Here is a 17,487-nt window from a genome sequence, read left to right as displayed (position 1 = left end):
CAGCAGATTAGAAAATCCCCTGGGTATGTACTTTCTGGAGGTGGAAAGAGGCAGATGCATTACAGAAGATGTTGCATTTGCAGTGAGCTCTTACCTTTATTTTAATGGTGGATTTTCCAAAATAGTTCTGGATATTGTGTGATTGTACTCTATGTTATTAGTTTCAGAGTGATAATGTTATTGATTCAGGGTGATAGTTCAAGGCTCTGTTCCCCTGTTTACTGTCTTCTAATTACAGTGCATGCGCCAATACCTTTTTTATTGTTTACCTATGTTAAATATTTTGTCCAAAAAATGATGAATGGGCTGGCCTGCAGGAAACGTGTTAGGTACTGATTTCAATGAATTGCATGAACTGTTCCTTTACTGATGAAAACAATTCTCTACAATTCCCACAGGATGATGTCCCTTTGCGTCGAGGCAGAAAACCAACAAAGAAAAAAGAGGAAGAAGTTGATATTGATATGGATGACCCTGAGATCAATCACTTTCCGTTCCCATTCCATGAGCTCATGGTGTGGGCTGTGCTGATGAAACGTCAGAAGATGGCCCTCTTCTTTTGGCAACACGGGGAAGAGGCTATGGCTAAAGCTCTGGTGGCCTGCAAACTCTGCAAAGCCATGGCCCACGAGGCATCAGAAAATGACATGGTGGATGACATATCCCAAGAGCTGAACCACAATTCCAGGTGAATTTCCTTTAGAGTACACTTTCCTGAGGGGGGAAGAAAAAAAAAAGGAGGAAAGAGAGATTTCTGGACCTTCCTAAAATTTTCTTATTTGTAGCTTGCTTTCATTTCTAAGTTGTAGCGGAAGTGCAGTCCCTTTAGAGAAAATCCAAATGGCGTTTAAACAGTCTGTCTGCCAGAGTAGCAAAGTTGTTAGCAGCATAACTTCTGAAATGAGAAGATGTCAAGAAGACAGTGAAATATCTATATTGTTCATGTGTTCTCCCTGCAGCCTCAGGAGTCAGACTGCAACATTTCTGTCTGCTTTTTCAGGATACTCTCTACCTGCCCAGCAGAACAGTTACTGAAATCCTTATCAGCAAAGTATTCAGGCAGAGGTGTTAATTAACCAAGAGGTCATGCTTAGATTAACAAGGCAAGATTCTAGATTTCATAAGAATTTTTCCTGATTTTAAAATTTCAGAAATTTAGGATTTGGGGAAGGATATTGGACATTCCTTCCAGGAGGCTTGACTGTGAAGCTGTGGGCAAACAGCAGAGAAGCCATCCCTTAGGCTGCAGATAACCAGAGGGTTTCAGTTCAAAAATGTCAGGGAGGTGGGCAGGGAGGTGGGAGCAGGCAGCTGGTAGGTGTGGGTGCTCATCGCTGCTAAGCTGGGGCACTTATTTATATGCCTGACATGAGCCACTCACATTTGAAAACGTGGGTTTCCATGTGTTGAGTCAACATCACGTTGATTTGCGTGCTGGAAGGCGCCATGCCCCTGGCAGAGGCGCGTTCTGAGCACGGGGCTGTATGTGCCCACGGAGTGAGCGGGGTCCCTCTGTGTCCCTCTGTGTCCCTCTGTGTCCCTGTGTTGCAGGGACTTCGGCCAGCTGGCGGTCGAGCTGCTGGACCAGTCATACAAGCAGGACGAGCAGCTGGCCATGAAACTGCTGACCTATGAGCTGAAGAACTGGAGCAACGCCACGTGCCTGCAGCTTGCAGTGGCAGCCAAGCACAGGGACTTCATCGCTCACACTTGCAGCCAGATGCTGCTCACTGACATGTGGATGGGTCGTCTCCGGATGCGAAAAAATTCTGGCCTAAAGGTCATTCCTGTTTTAAAATAAAATTAACATTCAGAGGATTCTAATAGATGGTGACACGGTTCACAAAAAATCAGTAATAACTGTCTAAAGTAACCATATTTCAGATATTTATTTGCAGTGACATTAAGCACGGTATATTCTTCCTGTGCTCAGTTTTTCAGATGGGGCTTATCATAAGCCTAAGTTCAAAGCACACAGCTTAGATTGTTTCATTTGCTTTCTTAAACTCCTCTCTGGCATCATTTATCAGAACAAGAATTGAGCTAGAAGGTTAGTGTGTCATCCTACCTGTATACTTGAGGAGTTAGTCAAGAGTTTTAAAGATAAATAAAGGAAAAGGAAGTGTAAGTGAATTAACCATTAGTGAAAGGTGCTGATCTGACAACCTTTCCCAGAACAGGCAAAGTAAGCAGCACAAATTTCCTCACAAACCCTTGCAAATCTTCCTGATGGCATCTGAAGGGACTCCTTTAGAGGGTTTAAAGGATAATTTAGTTTTCAAAGCTGTTACAGCTTTACTTCCACAGTTGACAAAACTGCTAACAGTGCAAAGTGAATTCTGAGATGAATTTGAGTCCCTGGCATGTTTCACCAAAGCAGTCACCAGTCAGAACATACCCAGCAATTGCCTCTCCCTCCTATATCACAGAGAAATATTTTCTGTGAAGGGATTCTCTCTTCTGCACTAATTGCCTGTGTGAAAATTGGTAATTACTCAGCTGTGTTGCCATGTGAAAAGATGTTCAGTAATGGCAAGAGTGCTTTGGAGTATGCACATTGCTTCCAGACTGGCTCTTAATCCAGTGACAGTGATGAGTGAGAGCAAGTGGTTGATAGCAATCCTATGCAGGACCTGTGCATACACGTTGTTCTGCTACAGATAGAAAACTTTCTCATATTTGGATGCATTCCTACCTATTTCCTGAACTCACAGGCCTATTATCCTTCAGAGGGACAGCCTGTTTAGCTTTGCAGAGATTCAGCCTAGGTACATGGAGGACAGTGTAGCAACTGATTTCCCACTACATGCATTCCACTTTTCAGCACATTTCTTAAGCCCTAAAATAGACCTTTCTTTCATAACACATAACTGAAGGTAACAGGCTCTGTTTCAGCTTCTTCTAACATCAGGGCTTCACAAGGATCCTTTACTCAGTTTCTAGTCTGTATTTTATTTCAATGAAGCTCATTAGCAGAGCTTGTTTAAAGCTAGAGAAGGCTTCAAGCGACATGAGGCAGCATGACAAAGAAATAAATTCGCAAGCATGAGTCATGGTTTATTTCCCAAGAACAGTTTTTCCCTTTGAAACTGACAAACGGTAGAAAGTTTGAATATAATTATTTAGATTCTTGCTAGGAATGTATGGCACCAATGGAAGGGCTAGGGGCAGCTGTTAATCCTGACTGCTCTTAAAAATAGCCTTTCTGTGAAGCCAGGTCTGCCTCTAACCCCCTCTCCCTGGACCCATCATTTTGTGAGCACAGCACAGTGCAGGAAGCTTTTCCAAGGCTAAGTGCAGCATTTGCACACCCTACCTGCTCCTCATTGTGTACTTTGAATAGTTTCAACAAGCTGTCTGCTGATATGATGATCACAAGCATCCTCTCTTACCTGCCAAGAAGTTAACTATCTGGTTTTACTCTCTTTTAGGGAGACATTTATCAGAAAATCATTCTCCATCAAATTGCAGCATAACCAGGAGAAGTTATTGTGGTTGTGAATACAGACTTTGCTTTGTTTCACTGTGATGTCTATTCAGTTGTACTAATGGTTTAACCCAAGCATTGTTCAATTCATATGAATCCCGAAAAGGAAATTTTAGTGGTTTCTACACTCTGGCATCTAAGAGGGGGAAGGCAGAAAAGAAAGAGCTGACATTAACATGACCATTACACAGCTGCCTTGTTACTGGAACATAATCTAAGGAGACTGCACATCAGCATTTTCTTTTGCTGGCTTTGCCTTATCTCCTCAGATCCACACACTGTTTCACTTCATTGACTGCCAGTGTACATTAAGCATGGACACAAAGAGCTATTAACCCTCTCTGTAGAAATAAATACTCTCTGTGCGTCGTTTATACTGGCGTTTTGTATTATGTAAAATGCAGACATTTGTAGGTCTGTACACCCACATGGTCCCACCTACTTTTGACCTTATACAATATTTTGTAAATATATTCTAGTATGTATCACTATGCACCTGGTGATGTGCAAGTAGATAAAACATTCAAGAGCATTCACAACAGCACTAGTAGAAGTCACATGCTTTGATTCAGTGCTCTGGTATCATTACCCCCAATGACAAATACTTTATTGTCATAGAAACTCACATGTGCATGTATCTTTCTTTTCCTAAATCTCCCAAGGGAGTTGTTCTGTTTGATGCTAAGTAACCATTATGACCATAATCTGTTTTCTGTGATGATTATTGTTATCATTATTATTGCTTTAGGTAATTCTAGGAATTCTACTTCCTCCTTCAATCCTCAGCTTGGAGTTCAAGAACAAAGATGATATGCCCTACATGACCCAGGCCAATGAGATCCATCTTCAAGAAAAAGATCCAGAAGAACCAGAGAAGCCAGTGAAAGAAAAAGATGAGGAAGACATGGAACTCACTGTAAGTGCTCACAATAAATCATCAGCCTCAGCACTGTCAATTTGTAATTCCTGCCTCTGTAGACATTGCAGAACATCTGATGGCTAAATATAGCACATGATAGGATATCACACTTCACACTCCCCTCTCCTCCATGAGACTCAAGCCACACAAGTTGCCATCATTTGCCTCCATGTTGCAGCAGTGCATGGAGATGCTGTGCTGTAATATCCTCATATTTTGACTCAAATATCCTCATATTTTGACTCAGTTTGATGCCACATTGTCTCAACTAAGTGAATTAGATTTTAGAAGCCCTCAGTCAAGATAGATAACCTCTCTGGTATGAAAAGGGCTCACCTTTGGTTGGAAATACCCAAACATTCGTGGAAGCCAGAGGTTTTTTTTCTTTTAGTTGACTTCACTAAAGAGTAAGCAAGTGTGCAAACAGGCCAGAAAAATTATGAAAACTTAGTCTAAAATTCTTTTTGTGTTTGTGGTCATTGCCTTTCACACACAGATCCAGTCTTTAATCCACTGAAGACACTAACAAGCAGCAAGACAGCTCCCCTTCTACAATCTAACAGAATTGTGTGAGCAGACACTTGTCAATATTAGCAGCGTAGCCGTTGAGGAATAATTTACACCACGAAGAATCAGACAACTAAAGCTCTGAAAACTACACAAGTCATCTACCTCCTGTCTCTTGTTCTCACACTTTTTTGTTTGTTATTATACAGGCTATTACATCTGCCTTAGTCAAGTTTCGCTTGAGTTTGTTTGGGTTTGATTGTGGTGTCTTTGAAAGGCTTAAAACTCTGCCCCCGTTGGTCAGCATAGAGACATAAAAAAGATTTGCCTGATTAAGTTAAAGAACAAAAACAAAAACAGAAAAACCCAGACTGTTTCCCACAGGCAAACAGCAGGAGCTGCCCGCAGGATCCCGACTGCAGGCAGGCAGAAGGACCTGCCTACAGGACCCAATATGCAGGCAAGCCGAAGGAGCAGCCCACCAGACCCACCTACAGGACCCGTTTGCAGGCAAGAACCTGGCTGTTGGGAAGGACCAGAAGCCAGAATAGCAGCAATGGGGCATTCTCTGCTCATTAGCTATTGATTGCAATTTACTAACCCTTGGCTTCTGATCCCCTTATGAAGTGCCTATTCAAATCAAATAAGCGCTTTGCAAGCTGCCTTTTACCTGGCAATGGGAAGAGATTTGGGAAAGATGTGTTTTCCATCCCGCTGTAGCTATCCCAGCTCCTGGTTTCTTGTCTACAATACTGTTTCCTTTTTTTCTTCTGACTCCTGCTGCAAATAAATGGTGTGTGCAGTGGACCTGCTATTCATATAGATGAACCTTAGATGTTCCCTCACTTCTCCCTTCCATGTGCTGACAGTCCTATTGCTCTGTTCTGTCATTGGCTCTTCCCTTAATTCCTTCAAATTCAGTGTATCACTCTAGTGAAGTTTCAGGCACTTGAAACATTTTCTATAAAATAATATTTCTTCATGTGGAGTCCAGCAAGTTTAGAAACAATATCTTTGGTCAGCACTGCTCACTTAGTATTTCTGCATATAATTTATACCACACTGTAGAACTTCTAACACAGCTGTTTCACTCAGGTACCCCTCAGTGGTGAGCAGAGGCGAATTGGTAGCAGAGAGTTCTTGGCATGTCTGTGGTTAGATGCCACAGGCAGTTACATTTAGTCACCTGACATATTTTAAATATAAGAAAATAATTTAGACTGAAGTTTCATATTGTTCCAGCCTTAGTCAAATGATCTGGCATAATGGTCAGGTTTCTTTTCCACTGATCAGAGAATGCCTGAAAGATGTTTTGGGAAGTCCCTTTGTGACGTTTCCCCTTACCCATGGTATCCTTTAGTATATTAAGGATACTTTATAAATATTTCAATAAGATTAATAATTTATTGTGCTGGAATATCATAAATGTTTAATCCATTGCTGAACTTAGAATCAATAGATTAGTCACTCACCTACCCTGAGTTTTGTTCAGCATAAAGATTAACAAACAAAAGCAAAGTTAAAACAATCATGTTTATCTCAAAGTTCCTTTTCCAGCAAATAGTATATAATTGAAATAGTCTTCCTGATTCTCCTTCTAGCCGTTCCCTGTGAATACTTCTCAAGTCTCTGTATTCATCATGTCACACCCATATTCTCTCTGCTAAAATGAAGACAAAGAGGTCTCATCTAGACAAGGTCTTTTCATTGATTTCCTGTGTGTCTTGCACTAAGCCCAGGTGACTAAAGACAGGCCAAGGATTCAGTTTCTTCTTCTGTATTGCACTTTTGCAGAGTGCATGAGGTACAGGGCCACAGTCATCTTTTCCCTATTTTACAACTCATTTGCGTAGAATAATGTGATCAGCAGACTACAGCAACAGTGAAGTTAAGTCTCCACATGGGTGCGTCTGCTGGAAGTATGTATTTGCTTTATGCTCCTCTTAAAGGGTCAGGGACTGAACATCTGGATATACTATGAAGATGTGTTTATTCACTGTAAACTACTTGTTATTTACTACTTTTAACTTTATAACAGATACATGAGAGTGACAGGCCCACATTTCTTTACACCTAGATGCTAAGAAACAGGCTTATAGCAGCTACTCACAAAAACACATTTGAGTACTGCTCTTGTCAGTGCTCCTCAGCACCAAGAAATTTACCACAATTTATGTATGGAGGTGAGAGTCATTAATCCTGAATATTAAACACAGAGAAGTAGAAGGGCATTAAAGTCTAACAGCCAGGGATATTTTCTGTTTGTGTCCCAATCAAGGCCTTAGTTGCTGAAATTCAGGTCAGTCAGAAAAATCAGAAGTTTCCCATCCACCCAGAATAACTCTAATTCTGGAAGCCATAACTAGGAGCATCCTTAACCCCATTCAGTGCATTATTATTTAGATATTAGAGCTCCCCAGTAAATTGTTTTATTTCAGAACACATTTAAGTCCTTTAAAAGGTGTTTCTGTTGTTGTTTTGTTCACTTTGCCTCAATATTCCACAATGAATAGGAAGTTTGGGCTTCCAGAGCATCACTGAGTTAGTCTGAGAACTTTTCAGCAGCAGCACAGCTAGTTCTGTTGGCCTCTGGGATCACATCTGTAGTATGTGTACTTAGTCTTTTCTCAATGGCAAGAAATAACACAATAATAATCATATCACTAAAAATATAGTCCTTAGCACAGAGAAGTCCGAAGATCCATGTCCTGATGCCCCTGGCCCAAATTACCCTTCCTGGTGGGAGACAACTCTCGCAGCACCTCACACACCAGCAACCAGGCTCCCCTTCAGCTCGTCTGGAAAATGGAATTGGGAGACACTGCTGGTGGTGTCTAGGAAGAAGTGCTGACCCTTTCCATAAGAAGAGGTTCTCTCTTCCTCCCAGGAATTTGGAAATCCTCCATACCACCACCACTACCACATATGGGTCCTGGCAAGGTCTAGTTCTAGCAGACAGGATTTCTGAGCTCCTGTCACTTTGGTCCTCTTCCTCTGTGCTCACTGTAACCACCAAGCACGTGCAAAATCTAATTTTATATGTCTGTCAATCAAAGACATTAAAACATTTTTCTACCAGTGTTTCAGGGCAGAGAACAGTAATCCTAGAACAACTACCATGAGAGCAGCATTTTCACACACCGTGTACGATCCAGCAGGGTGTGCCGAGGGAGGTGTTTCTACACAGCTATGTCTAATTTCCACACCAGTTCTCTGTGAACTGGGGTAAGTCTCTATAGAGCATGTGGACTTCACTCAGGATGAAATTGGAAGACCCTGTATTCATTCCAGAAAGACTGAAATTCCTGTTCTTTAATTATGAAACACATAAACATAGTATAGGATTGTTAACATATATTAATGACAAAATGAACAACCCAAAACTCGCCCCTGATAGTTCATTATCAGCAAACAGTCCTCAATTACATAAAACAAAATCTGGCCCAACAATAACAACAAAAACCTGATTAATAAAATCTCCATGTAAAAACTATGAAAACATCAATCCCTTCAGGCTAAAATGATGCAGTTGTACTGTACTTCACAATGAGGTTGAGCTGCTGTCAAGCTTACCTTGCATGACTCATGGTGAATCATGGACAAAATCATGTATTAGAGAAAGAGATGCCGCCCACACAGAGCAGTGTATTGAGTTGTTCCCACCCTACTGCATCCCACTCCAAGAAAAACATTTGTTCACATTTGGCACTGCAATTATTCTGTTAACACAGTTACATAGGTTATTTCTGAATCTTTCTAATGGGGAAGCTTTTCAGTTTGTTAATACTGAGGTATAATTAACAGTCAGGAACATCAGGTCAAACCTAATCCCTAGCCATCTCAGAGAAATTCCCCATCTGTGGCATGGGGGAGGGAAGGAGATACTATTATATGATAGAACTAATTAAAAAACAATTGTAATGAGACAAAATTACCACATTGTTATCAAGAAGAAAGCAGTAGCAAACAGGAAATCAGAATTCACAAGCTAAAGCATAAGTCCGGATATTGAAAGAGCATTATTATAAAAATATCCGCAACTCACTGATTTCATTGAGAATTAAGTCTGTCTCACAATTTGTAAATTTGTAAAATTGTGAAGGATTTGAACTCTGTAAAATAATCCCTGTCACTAAAGCACGGCATTGCTCATTTGTTAAAGGAGGCAGCATTCATTTTCATTCTGCTGCAAAATTCCTGAGCACCAGGGGACAGCAGAGACAAAGCCTTGGGAAAAGCTACAGAAAACTCTGTAGCTCCAGACAGCAGTTTTACCAGAACAGCATCAGTAAGTAGAGAGAAGCAAACAAATTACTACCTTCTTGGGCTGTGGTGTTCCCAAAGCATTCCGATCATATTCCAATTTCACCCCCCAAAACCCAATCAATGATATGGATCAAAGGATCACACTGATTTTGTGGAATTCAGGTAATGATATCTTCTGTGGATGTTGTGTAACTTCTGCTACTGTGGTTATATTCAGTAAGTCTCATAACCATAAAAACCCTTCTCCTCTGCTTAATAGCCACTTTGTCTTTTTCTTTTTTTATAAAAGTCTTGATGGACTTTCAAGGTGTTTTATGGGCTCTGTGAGAGCCAACAGGAGGTCCATTTAAATTTTTAATAGGTTATGTTTTATCCGTATTTATGGGAATTAAATTAAAAATCTTCAGCCATTAAAACTAAAGGAAACAGGTTAACTTGGTCAAAGCAAGCTTTAGTTTTTGAGACAGTCACAGCAGCATAGTTTTAGTGCAGTATACTTCTGTCCTGAATTTTTGTTGTATTTATTGAAAATGTGCACAGCAACATCTGTATGTTGTCAGATTCAAGAATATAAGGGTTCACAAGGAAAGTAGTAATACTAGACTAATAATACTTTGCATAAATGAAATTAAAAAATAAACAATGAAATGAAATGAAATGAAATGAAATGAAATGAAATGAAATGAAATGAAATGAAGTGATGAAATGAAAGAGAAGAAGCCATATGGACCAAGCCCAGTCCTAATAATGTTACAAATATCTGCACTGACTGAAAAAAGTTTATCATTACAAATTACTGTTTCACAGGAAAAAGACCTATATGAATAGCTCCACACGAGGCTGGAAAAAGGAAGAAAAGGTTAAATTGTGATTCTTATTTTTAAATATTTGAGAAGTGCATCACCAGTTCCTGCAGGGCTGTAGAAAGTGATCAGATAGCTCACCTGAAGCCAAAGAGTTAAGTATGTGCTGTGTATCCTGTTGAGTTGGAGAGGAGCAGATACAGAGACAAGAAGGACCTTTTTATAGGAGGACTATATGTCTGGCATCTAATTGTTCCCTTGGTTTTCCACCATTTAAGTGGTAGATGAGGACAATGCTATCTTCACAGATGGTGACGGTTTGCTTCAAGTAACAGAAAAGCACAAGGGTGCCTTCATCTACTTGTAGGAAAGCATTATAGAAGCACGGAAACAGATGCATCGTTATGCAGTCCCTCCATACTTAGATTTGTCTCAATTCTTGCAGATATTTCCTGTGCAGGATGCTGCATCCACAAACTAAACAGTAAGAACTTGCAAAAGGCACAGTGAGCTAAAATCCAGGCTTCGTCTACTGTTCACTAAATAACTGCTTCAGAATGAACATTTAATATGTCACATTACACTTCAAATACAAAGGAACTTCTTTTAAGCACTAACTTCAGTGATTGTAGTTTAGTTCTTCCATTTCTCTGCAGCTGATAATGAAAATTAAGGGTAAGCAAACAAAATATTGCCTTCTTTTGACTGTTAGGTTTGCACTCATAGCTGGGGACTTCTTATATATGTGTTTATTTAGCTCAGTGTTGCTTCTCAGTGGGTCTGATTTGCAAAAAAATGGTAACTGTGAGATCAAGCCCAGCAAAGGCAATGCATGAGCAGTCTGGAACTTCACTATGGAAGAAGTTAAAATCATGTACATGAATATTGCAATTGAAGGCCTTTCTGCTACAGTGAGCTTTACTAGTAAGTCCTCTTGCATCCATGTAAGCTTCACTGTGGGATCGTAACCTGGGAGAGGTCCAGTGATTAACCTGTAAAGTGCCACTGTCTCCTTTGCTTCTAGTTCAGTGACTATCAACTCATCTTTTCCCTTGTTGTTCTCTCTCAATCTCAGCTTTATGAACTTCTCTTTGTTTAAAATCAAAATTTACCTGTTTTCTGTCTGCATCTGTTTATTGTATAGAAGTACACCACATAAAGCTGTTGTCAGGTAAAAGTGTTTCTGTCCACAGAGCAAAAATTAAAAATAAATCACACTTATTTTTGCCAGGAATCACCCTCTCAAGCTGAGGGTTGAGGCTAAAGCTATAGCTTTCTATTTTCAAAGCATGAAAGAGAAGCCTCCCTGCAAAAATGTAATTTGAAAGCAAAGTATTTTATGCCTAGCTGTGGTCACCTGGTTTTATCTAGAGATCAAGAACAGTTTCCTATTGACATTTCAAAAAATTGTGTAATTTTTCTTTCACAGGAAAGAAACGTAAATATATCTTTCTTGTAGGCAATGCTTGGACGGGGCAATGGAGAGTCCTCAAGAAAGAAGGAGGATGAGGAAGTTCAGAGCAGGCACAGAATGATCCCCATTGGAAGAAAGATCTATGAGTTCTACAATGCTCCCATCGTGAAATTCTGGTTTTACACTGTAAGAAATCTTTCCTGTTATATTAATAATGTTTGTACAAATACTGAAATTGGACTAAAGTAATCTTTTGTGTTTCATTGATGTCTACATTTATATGTATTGGAGGGCTTACAGAAATAGTTTAATAAAAATGTTTGGTAGAAGTCTGCTAGCATTGCAAGACTTTTAAAGATTACTATTTTGTTCAGGAAGTTAATGGCTAAAATTTGAATTATTGTGTATGTTTTTCTTTCAATAAAATGGTAAGGGGCGGTTTGCTGTAGTGCTCCCAAGGAAGTCCCAATAGGAAAATTCAAAATAGTATTGCTTCCAATAGTAAGCCCAGTGGGAGGTTGGTCTGAGTCAGAATATGAATTATCTAATAACTGATGAAAAAAAAGTGGTAGAGCATTTCTTTCCTTGGAACATTTTTATTTGTTTTTCTGTTTTGATGAGTCTGTGGCGTGTCTCTCAGAGAAAATGTGCAGGTAAGTACCCACAAGATATCAAAAACATGATTGACAGCCAATGTACATTTTTCAGGGACAAATTAGTTAAGTCAGGATATTCACTGTGTTTGAAATAAATTAAGCTTCCAGAAGGAGCAGAAAAAATGATCTCACGGATTTCAACTGCAGTAAAACAGTACCAAAAACTTCACAGGGTTTTCTCACAGGTAAATTAATAAAGTTATATTGAAGTTACTATGTGGATAAAAAGCTTTTTGACAATTAGTCTTCAAGAGTAAATCTTAATTATTCATTATCAAGCTGGAAGCCAAGATTAACGTTTTCTTCTATATCAAGTGCTGATATTTTTATTCAAAACTTGGATGATGGAGTAGAGATTGGTTATTATTTTAGTTATTATTTAGTTATTATTAGTTATTTTGCAAATTACACTAGAACGTAGAAGGATAAAACTAAAAAGATCACAGAAAGCGATCTTTTCAGTCTTCTTAGCCGGAATATTCCATCCCAATTCAGCTTCTGCATCATGTGACAAGTGTGGACTGCTTTGAAAGACCCCAAAAAAGGAGAATGTTTCAAGTTTGTAAAGCTATACTTAAGGGGAGATATTAAGGAAGCAAGAATGTTTCCTCTGTTAAAAGAAAAAAAGGTCTGCAGAAGGAATGTAACAGTTTTTGAATATGTTTAAGTACCTCAAAATTCTTGTTGAATAGGACAAAAAATAACACCCAGACAGTTCTAGGTGAGAAGTTAGGAAACAGTTTTTAACTGGTCCAAGAAGTACTGTCATGAACTGTGTGAGGACATGCTAGATTTTCCATTATTAGTGATTTCTAAACTATCTTAATCAAGACATGCGTTCATAATGGTACACTGAAATTAATCATGCCTCAACCCAATGGAATTGGCTAGATAGTTTCAGGTGGTTTTTCCCAGTCATATTTTCCATCATTCTGCTGAAAGCACAGCAAATCACAAAGAATGGATCCTTCTGCAAGTGACTTCTTATAAGAAAAATTGCCTTGCAGATGTTGGGAACAACTCACATCAATCAAGTCTTAACTTGGTGGACGCCGTAGACTAGCGGAGTTTAACAACTTGGAGTAATTTATTGCTCAACTCAGTGGCCACTGAACATTAATCAAGCCCACAAGTCCAGAAACTACTCATCAGCAGCTTAGTCTCATTATCAATTGCAGTGTGTATTATGCACAAACAGAAAAGTCTTTACACTGCAAATGGAAAGAAGCATCCTGTTAGTTCAATTTTTAAATGGGAGAGAGAAATCAATATTGGATTTCCATTTAGGCTTGTTCCTACAGTTTGATGTCCTGAGGCAGGTCTCAATCAAGGTCATTTATTAAAACTGGATCTTGGATACACTGAACCTGGAGAGCAAGTTAAGGTGGATTCTGGCTGCCATACTTGACCTGTTGTGTATATTGAGAACTCCTGGAGAGTCAAAGCAAAACAAGTTTCAGAGAAGGATTAAAATTGTACAGCCTAACACATTTTACAAATACATGGGCACATATTATTTATGGATTTCAAAAGAAATTGTTCGAATTTTACATTCTGTAGTCCAAAATGCATGTAAAGGTCCTATGGCTATTGTATGCCACTTAAAACAATTTGAATATTCTGCATTTACGTATCTCTATTACTATATAGCTGTATTCATTCTTCAAATACACAAGAGCAAGTTAAATGAGATATTTGAGTAAGAAACATTTGGCTCAGCAGACACTAGACAACTTTTTCTCAAAAAAAAGTCCCAAAACAAACCAATCAAAAAAACCCCCAAAAAACAACACAAACAAACTAACAGCTCCCCATCAACTTCAGTCTTTCTCTTTAGATATGAAGCAATTTCAAAAGTCAACTGCTTTGTTGTGTTTTGTGGCTGTTGCATTGGAAACCATGATGCAAATGTTTCATCCCACAGATTGCTTGAGCAGAAGAGGATGATCTTCTCCTAATGTTGACTACTCCCACTGTCCTAATATCAAAAAATGCTTGCAGCAATGTTAAAATAGTAACATAAAAAATTGAGTTTTATTGGAAATTTCCAGGTATCCTGGTGGTGATGAGCTCACATGGCATTGGATTTCTACAATTTTTATAAGTTTAACAAATTAGCATAACTAACAAATATTGTCCAATTAGAAGAATAGTTGGTTAGGTTATTTTCTCTGGGTACGCCCCACTGGAGTTGATCTAGGACTTCTTTGCCCCATTTCATATTGTGTCTCCTCAGATTCTAATCAGAAAACAGAAGCCTGCTCCTTGTCAGACTTCTTTTTCTTAAGAATAAAACAGAATAAGAAAATAAACAGTATTTCAAGAATGTGTTAGAAGGTTAACTTACTCTAAAATCTAAGAGAAATGGTAGCAAAAATACTAGGAACTATATAACTATTTAATAGTGGTCTAAAAAGCTACAAGTATATGAAAAATACATAAAAAGCAAAATATTTAGGCATCACTACTACTAGCATTAACTGAGATACTAGCAGGAAGTAAGAGTTTATGATAATTTAATTATTGCAATCAATCAGAAAAGAGGAGGGTGATCTCCTTCATGAAGCATTCACCTATTGGTACAATTCCAGGTGTGTCCTCTACCACTATGAGTATTCCAGTATTTTCTGTGGAATGGGACTGCATCCATAAAAGGGCCAGGTGCAATCCACCCTTGAAACTTTTTAGTAGCACTTCCTTCCTTAGCTTCTGCAGTCCTCAATGGTGACAGTGGCAGCTCCTAGCTTTTTGTCAAGCCAGGCAAAAGCAAGAAAAGACAGTGTTCAGCTACTTCTGTAGTGGCACTTCTAAAGAATCTTGAGTACCAGCTCAAGCAGCTACACTGAAGTTTGACCACAGTCTTGGATCAGTGTCACCTCCGGGAAGGTGAGAGCAAGTTAGAAGTGTGGGGAGGGAGGAGACTATCATTCACCCTGTCATGGGAGGGCTAATTTCTTGGGTCAAAGTGGAGACATTTCAGTATAAGTTTACTCACAACTCAAGATTCCTTTCTCTTTTGTCAAGCAAAAATATTTTGCAATTTTTACTAAGTTTGAATTGACATAAAGAAACCCACCAAAACCAAAAAAGAGCTAGCATTTCAAAAGAAAACCTGGAAGAAGCAAAACCCCCTAGTTACAGTTAGATTTTTGCAGTTACTTTTGTAACCTCTGTGCCCTCATTCTTCTGCTGTACTGACTGCAAGTGCTCACCAAAGGCCGCTGAAGCAGATCAAAGTAGATTTCCTGACAATTAGTAATCAATAAGGTTTAAGAGGAGTGTTAAGTAACAGTATCACCTGGCTTTTTGCTCAGAATTAGAAGGTGCTATTTCCACTAGGGAGGTGTGTATCCAGTTCTGCCTGCCCAGACAGAAGTTCTCCTGACTCCAGTGTCACCCTATGTGTTGGTCTACATTGCTTTCCATTTCCTTTAGGACTGGTAAGGGAAGAGCAGCCTCCAATGACTGTGCATTGCAATCCATCATCCCTCACAAACTGAAAGAAAAATGAGATAATTTCCTCCTCTGTTTTATGCAGACAAGAAGTAGTGCTTCAACTGTCTGCTTCCTCTAAACTGATAGTTATGGCCCACAGAACAAATTCTCTTGACTGTCCTCAGCCAGCAACTGGAACAAAGGCCAGAATCCTATGGCTTTTACAAAGAGTGGAAGTGATGTTCTCTAACAAATACAATAGAGCTATATACTCTGTTCTGTGATGTGCAGAGTATTGAAATAATCCTACCCAAAAGTCTCAATGCCCTTTGTGGCTGTTTCAACTTACATGTGAGCCCATGTGCGCAATAGTGAGTAACATAAAACTGAGATAAAAACTGAATTCAAATATAGATGTATCTGTTACAGCTTTCTATCACAATGACTAAATGTTCATGCACAGAGCTGAGTCATCTTTTCTCTGATTTATATTTAGCCTTAAGATGCATTTTCTTATAGGGCTGCTGTTTGAAATTTTCTTATAGGGCTGCTGTTTGAAAGGCAAAGTAGACAGGAGGCTGGATTCTGGCCTCTACAAACCAGTGTGGAATCCTTGCTACAGCCCATTCTCCAGAATGACACTAGGGTTTCTCGGAACTTTAGGAACTTGATGATGCAATTTGCCTGACGTTGTCTTTTTTGACAGACCATTTAATTACATTCAGCATGCAGAAAAACAAAGAAAAATAAACTAAAAACGGAATTCACTTTTCCTCTGGATCAAAAATTAACCTGGAAGGTGAATTTATTAGGAAGGAAAAGAAAAACATTCACACTTAAAAATTTGCAAAAATATATAAGGCAAATAAATGCATGGCTATGGGCAGCTCCTTGCTGCAGCATGTTAGTAGGAGTAGCAGTGTTTTGGGGAGGAAACATACTTTAGGTTAGGTCAGTACTACACTGGGTAAGAAGACCTCTAATAATGCCTAAAATCTGGACTCAGAATGCCAGACAGCTCAGATTAGGTGAAGGGGTGGGGGGGGGAACACGAAGAAGGGGTGTTAGAGGACTAAAGGCCTTTAGAAGCAGATGAGAGAGAAATCTCACATAGCTTACTTAACTGGGTAGTTGACACAGTGGTATTAGGATTGCCATCACTGTGGGATGATCTAAGGGAACTGCATTAATAAAGTCTTTTTGAGGAGACAGATATAGCTGGACATATGTGCGTGTGTTTTGCAGATGCCATATAGTGTGTGACTTAATGTGAGCTTTCTCAGACAACCAGGACACTCTCATTGTTCTTTTGTCTGTGAAATCCTGGTTACAGTAGAATCAGGAATATCATATCATATCCTAGCTCAGTTGTGTAGATAGTGACAATTGATACTCATATTTTTTCTTTACAGCTGGCATACATAGGCTACTTGATGCTGTTCAACTACATTGTGTTAGTGAAGATGGATCGCTGGCCATCTATTCAGGAATGGATTGTCATCTCATACATTTTCACTCTGGGAATAGAGAAGATGAGAGAGGTAAAGTCTCCCCAGTCAAGAAATAGTAAAAAAGGAATAAGCATGGGATGTGAGGTTTTTTTTTTTCATTTGAATATCTTTCTTTAGTATTTCTCTCAGGGTTCATTTTTATGAACGAGCATATCATAAAACTGCCCTTTTTTCAGAAAGGCAAATGGATTGTTTAAAAAAAAGCAGGAAAAAATATCTATCTTCTTTAAAATTAGTGGTCTTTCTTTCTTTCTTTATTTATTTATTTATTTTCCTTCCTTCCTTCCTTCCTTCCTTCCTTCCTTCCTTCCTTCCTTCCTTCCGCCACTTCCGCCACTTCCGCCACTTCCGCCACTTCCGTCACTTCCTTCCGCCACTTCCTTCTGCCACTTCCTTCCGCCACTTCCTTCCTCCCTCCCTCCCTTCCTTTTTCCCTCCCTCCATCCCTTTCTTCCTTTCCTCCTTCTACTCCCACAAAATTTCTGTGTT

At 39.2% G+C, this 17,487-nt stretch overlaps 1 protein-coding gene across 11 annotated transcripts in view; it reads left to right on the top strand.

The window, feature by feature from the left end:
* The window catches only part of TRPM3 (transient receptor potential cation channel subfamily M member 3), a 411,968-nt gene that overhangs the window by 360,477 nt on the left and 34,004 nt on the right, over positions 1–17,487 (top strand). For 7 of the 11 annotated variants that reach the window (XM_014268915.3, XM_074532493.1, XM_074532490.1 and 4 more), the window contains 6 exons: positions 399–688; positions 1,552–1,780; positions 4,236–4,403; positions 5,298–5,423; positions 11,442–11,582; positions 16,900–17,028. In XM_014268915.3, the coding sequence (XP_014124390.1) occupies positions 399–688; positions 1,552–1,780; positions 4,236–4,403; positions 5,298–5,423; positions 11,442–11,582; positions 16,900–17,028 (1,083 nt within the window). The remainder of the gene's footprint in view (positions 1–398; positions 689–1,551; positions 1,781–4,235; positions 4,404–5,297; positions 5,424–11,441; positions 11,583–16,899; positions 17,029–17,487) is intronic. The other 4 variants (XM_074532491.1, XM_074532494.1, XM_005489640.3 and 1 more) reach the window with 1 other exon arrangement.

The sequence above is a fragment of the Zonotrichia albicollis genome, chromosome Z, assembly GCF_047830755.1.
Source record: "Zonotrichia albicollis isolate bZonAlb1 chromosome Z, bZonAlb1.hap1, whole genome shotgun sequence".
Lineage (NCBI taxonomy): Eukaryota > Metazoa > Chordata > Aves > Passeriformes > Passerellidae > Zonotrichia > Zonotrichia albicollis.
Note: the sequence above shows the minus strand (reverse complement) of the source record. Positions and strands in the feature narration are given on the sequence as shown.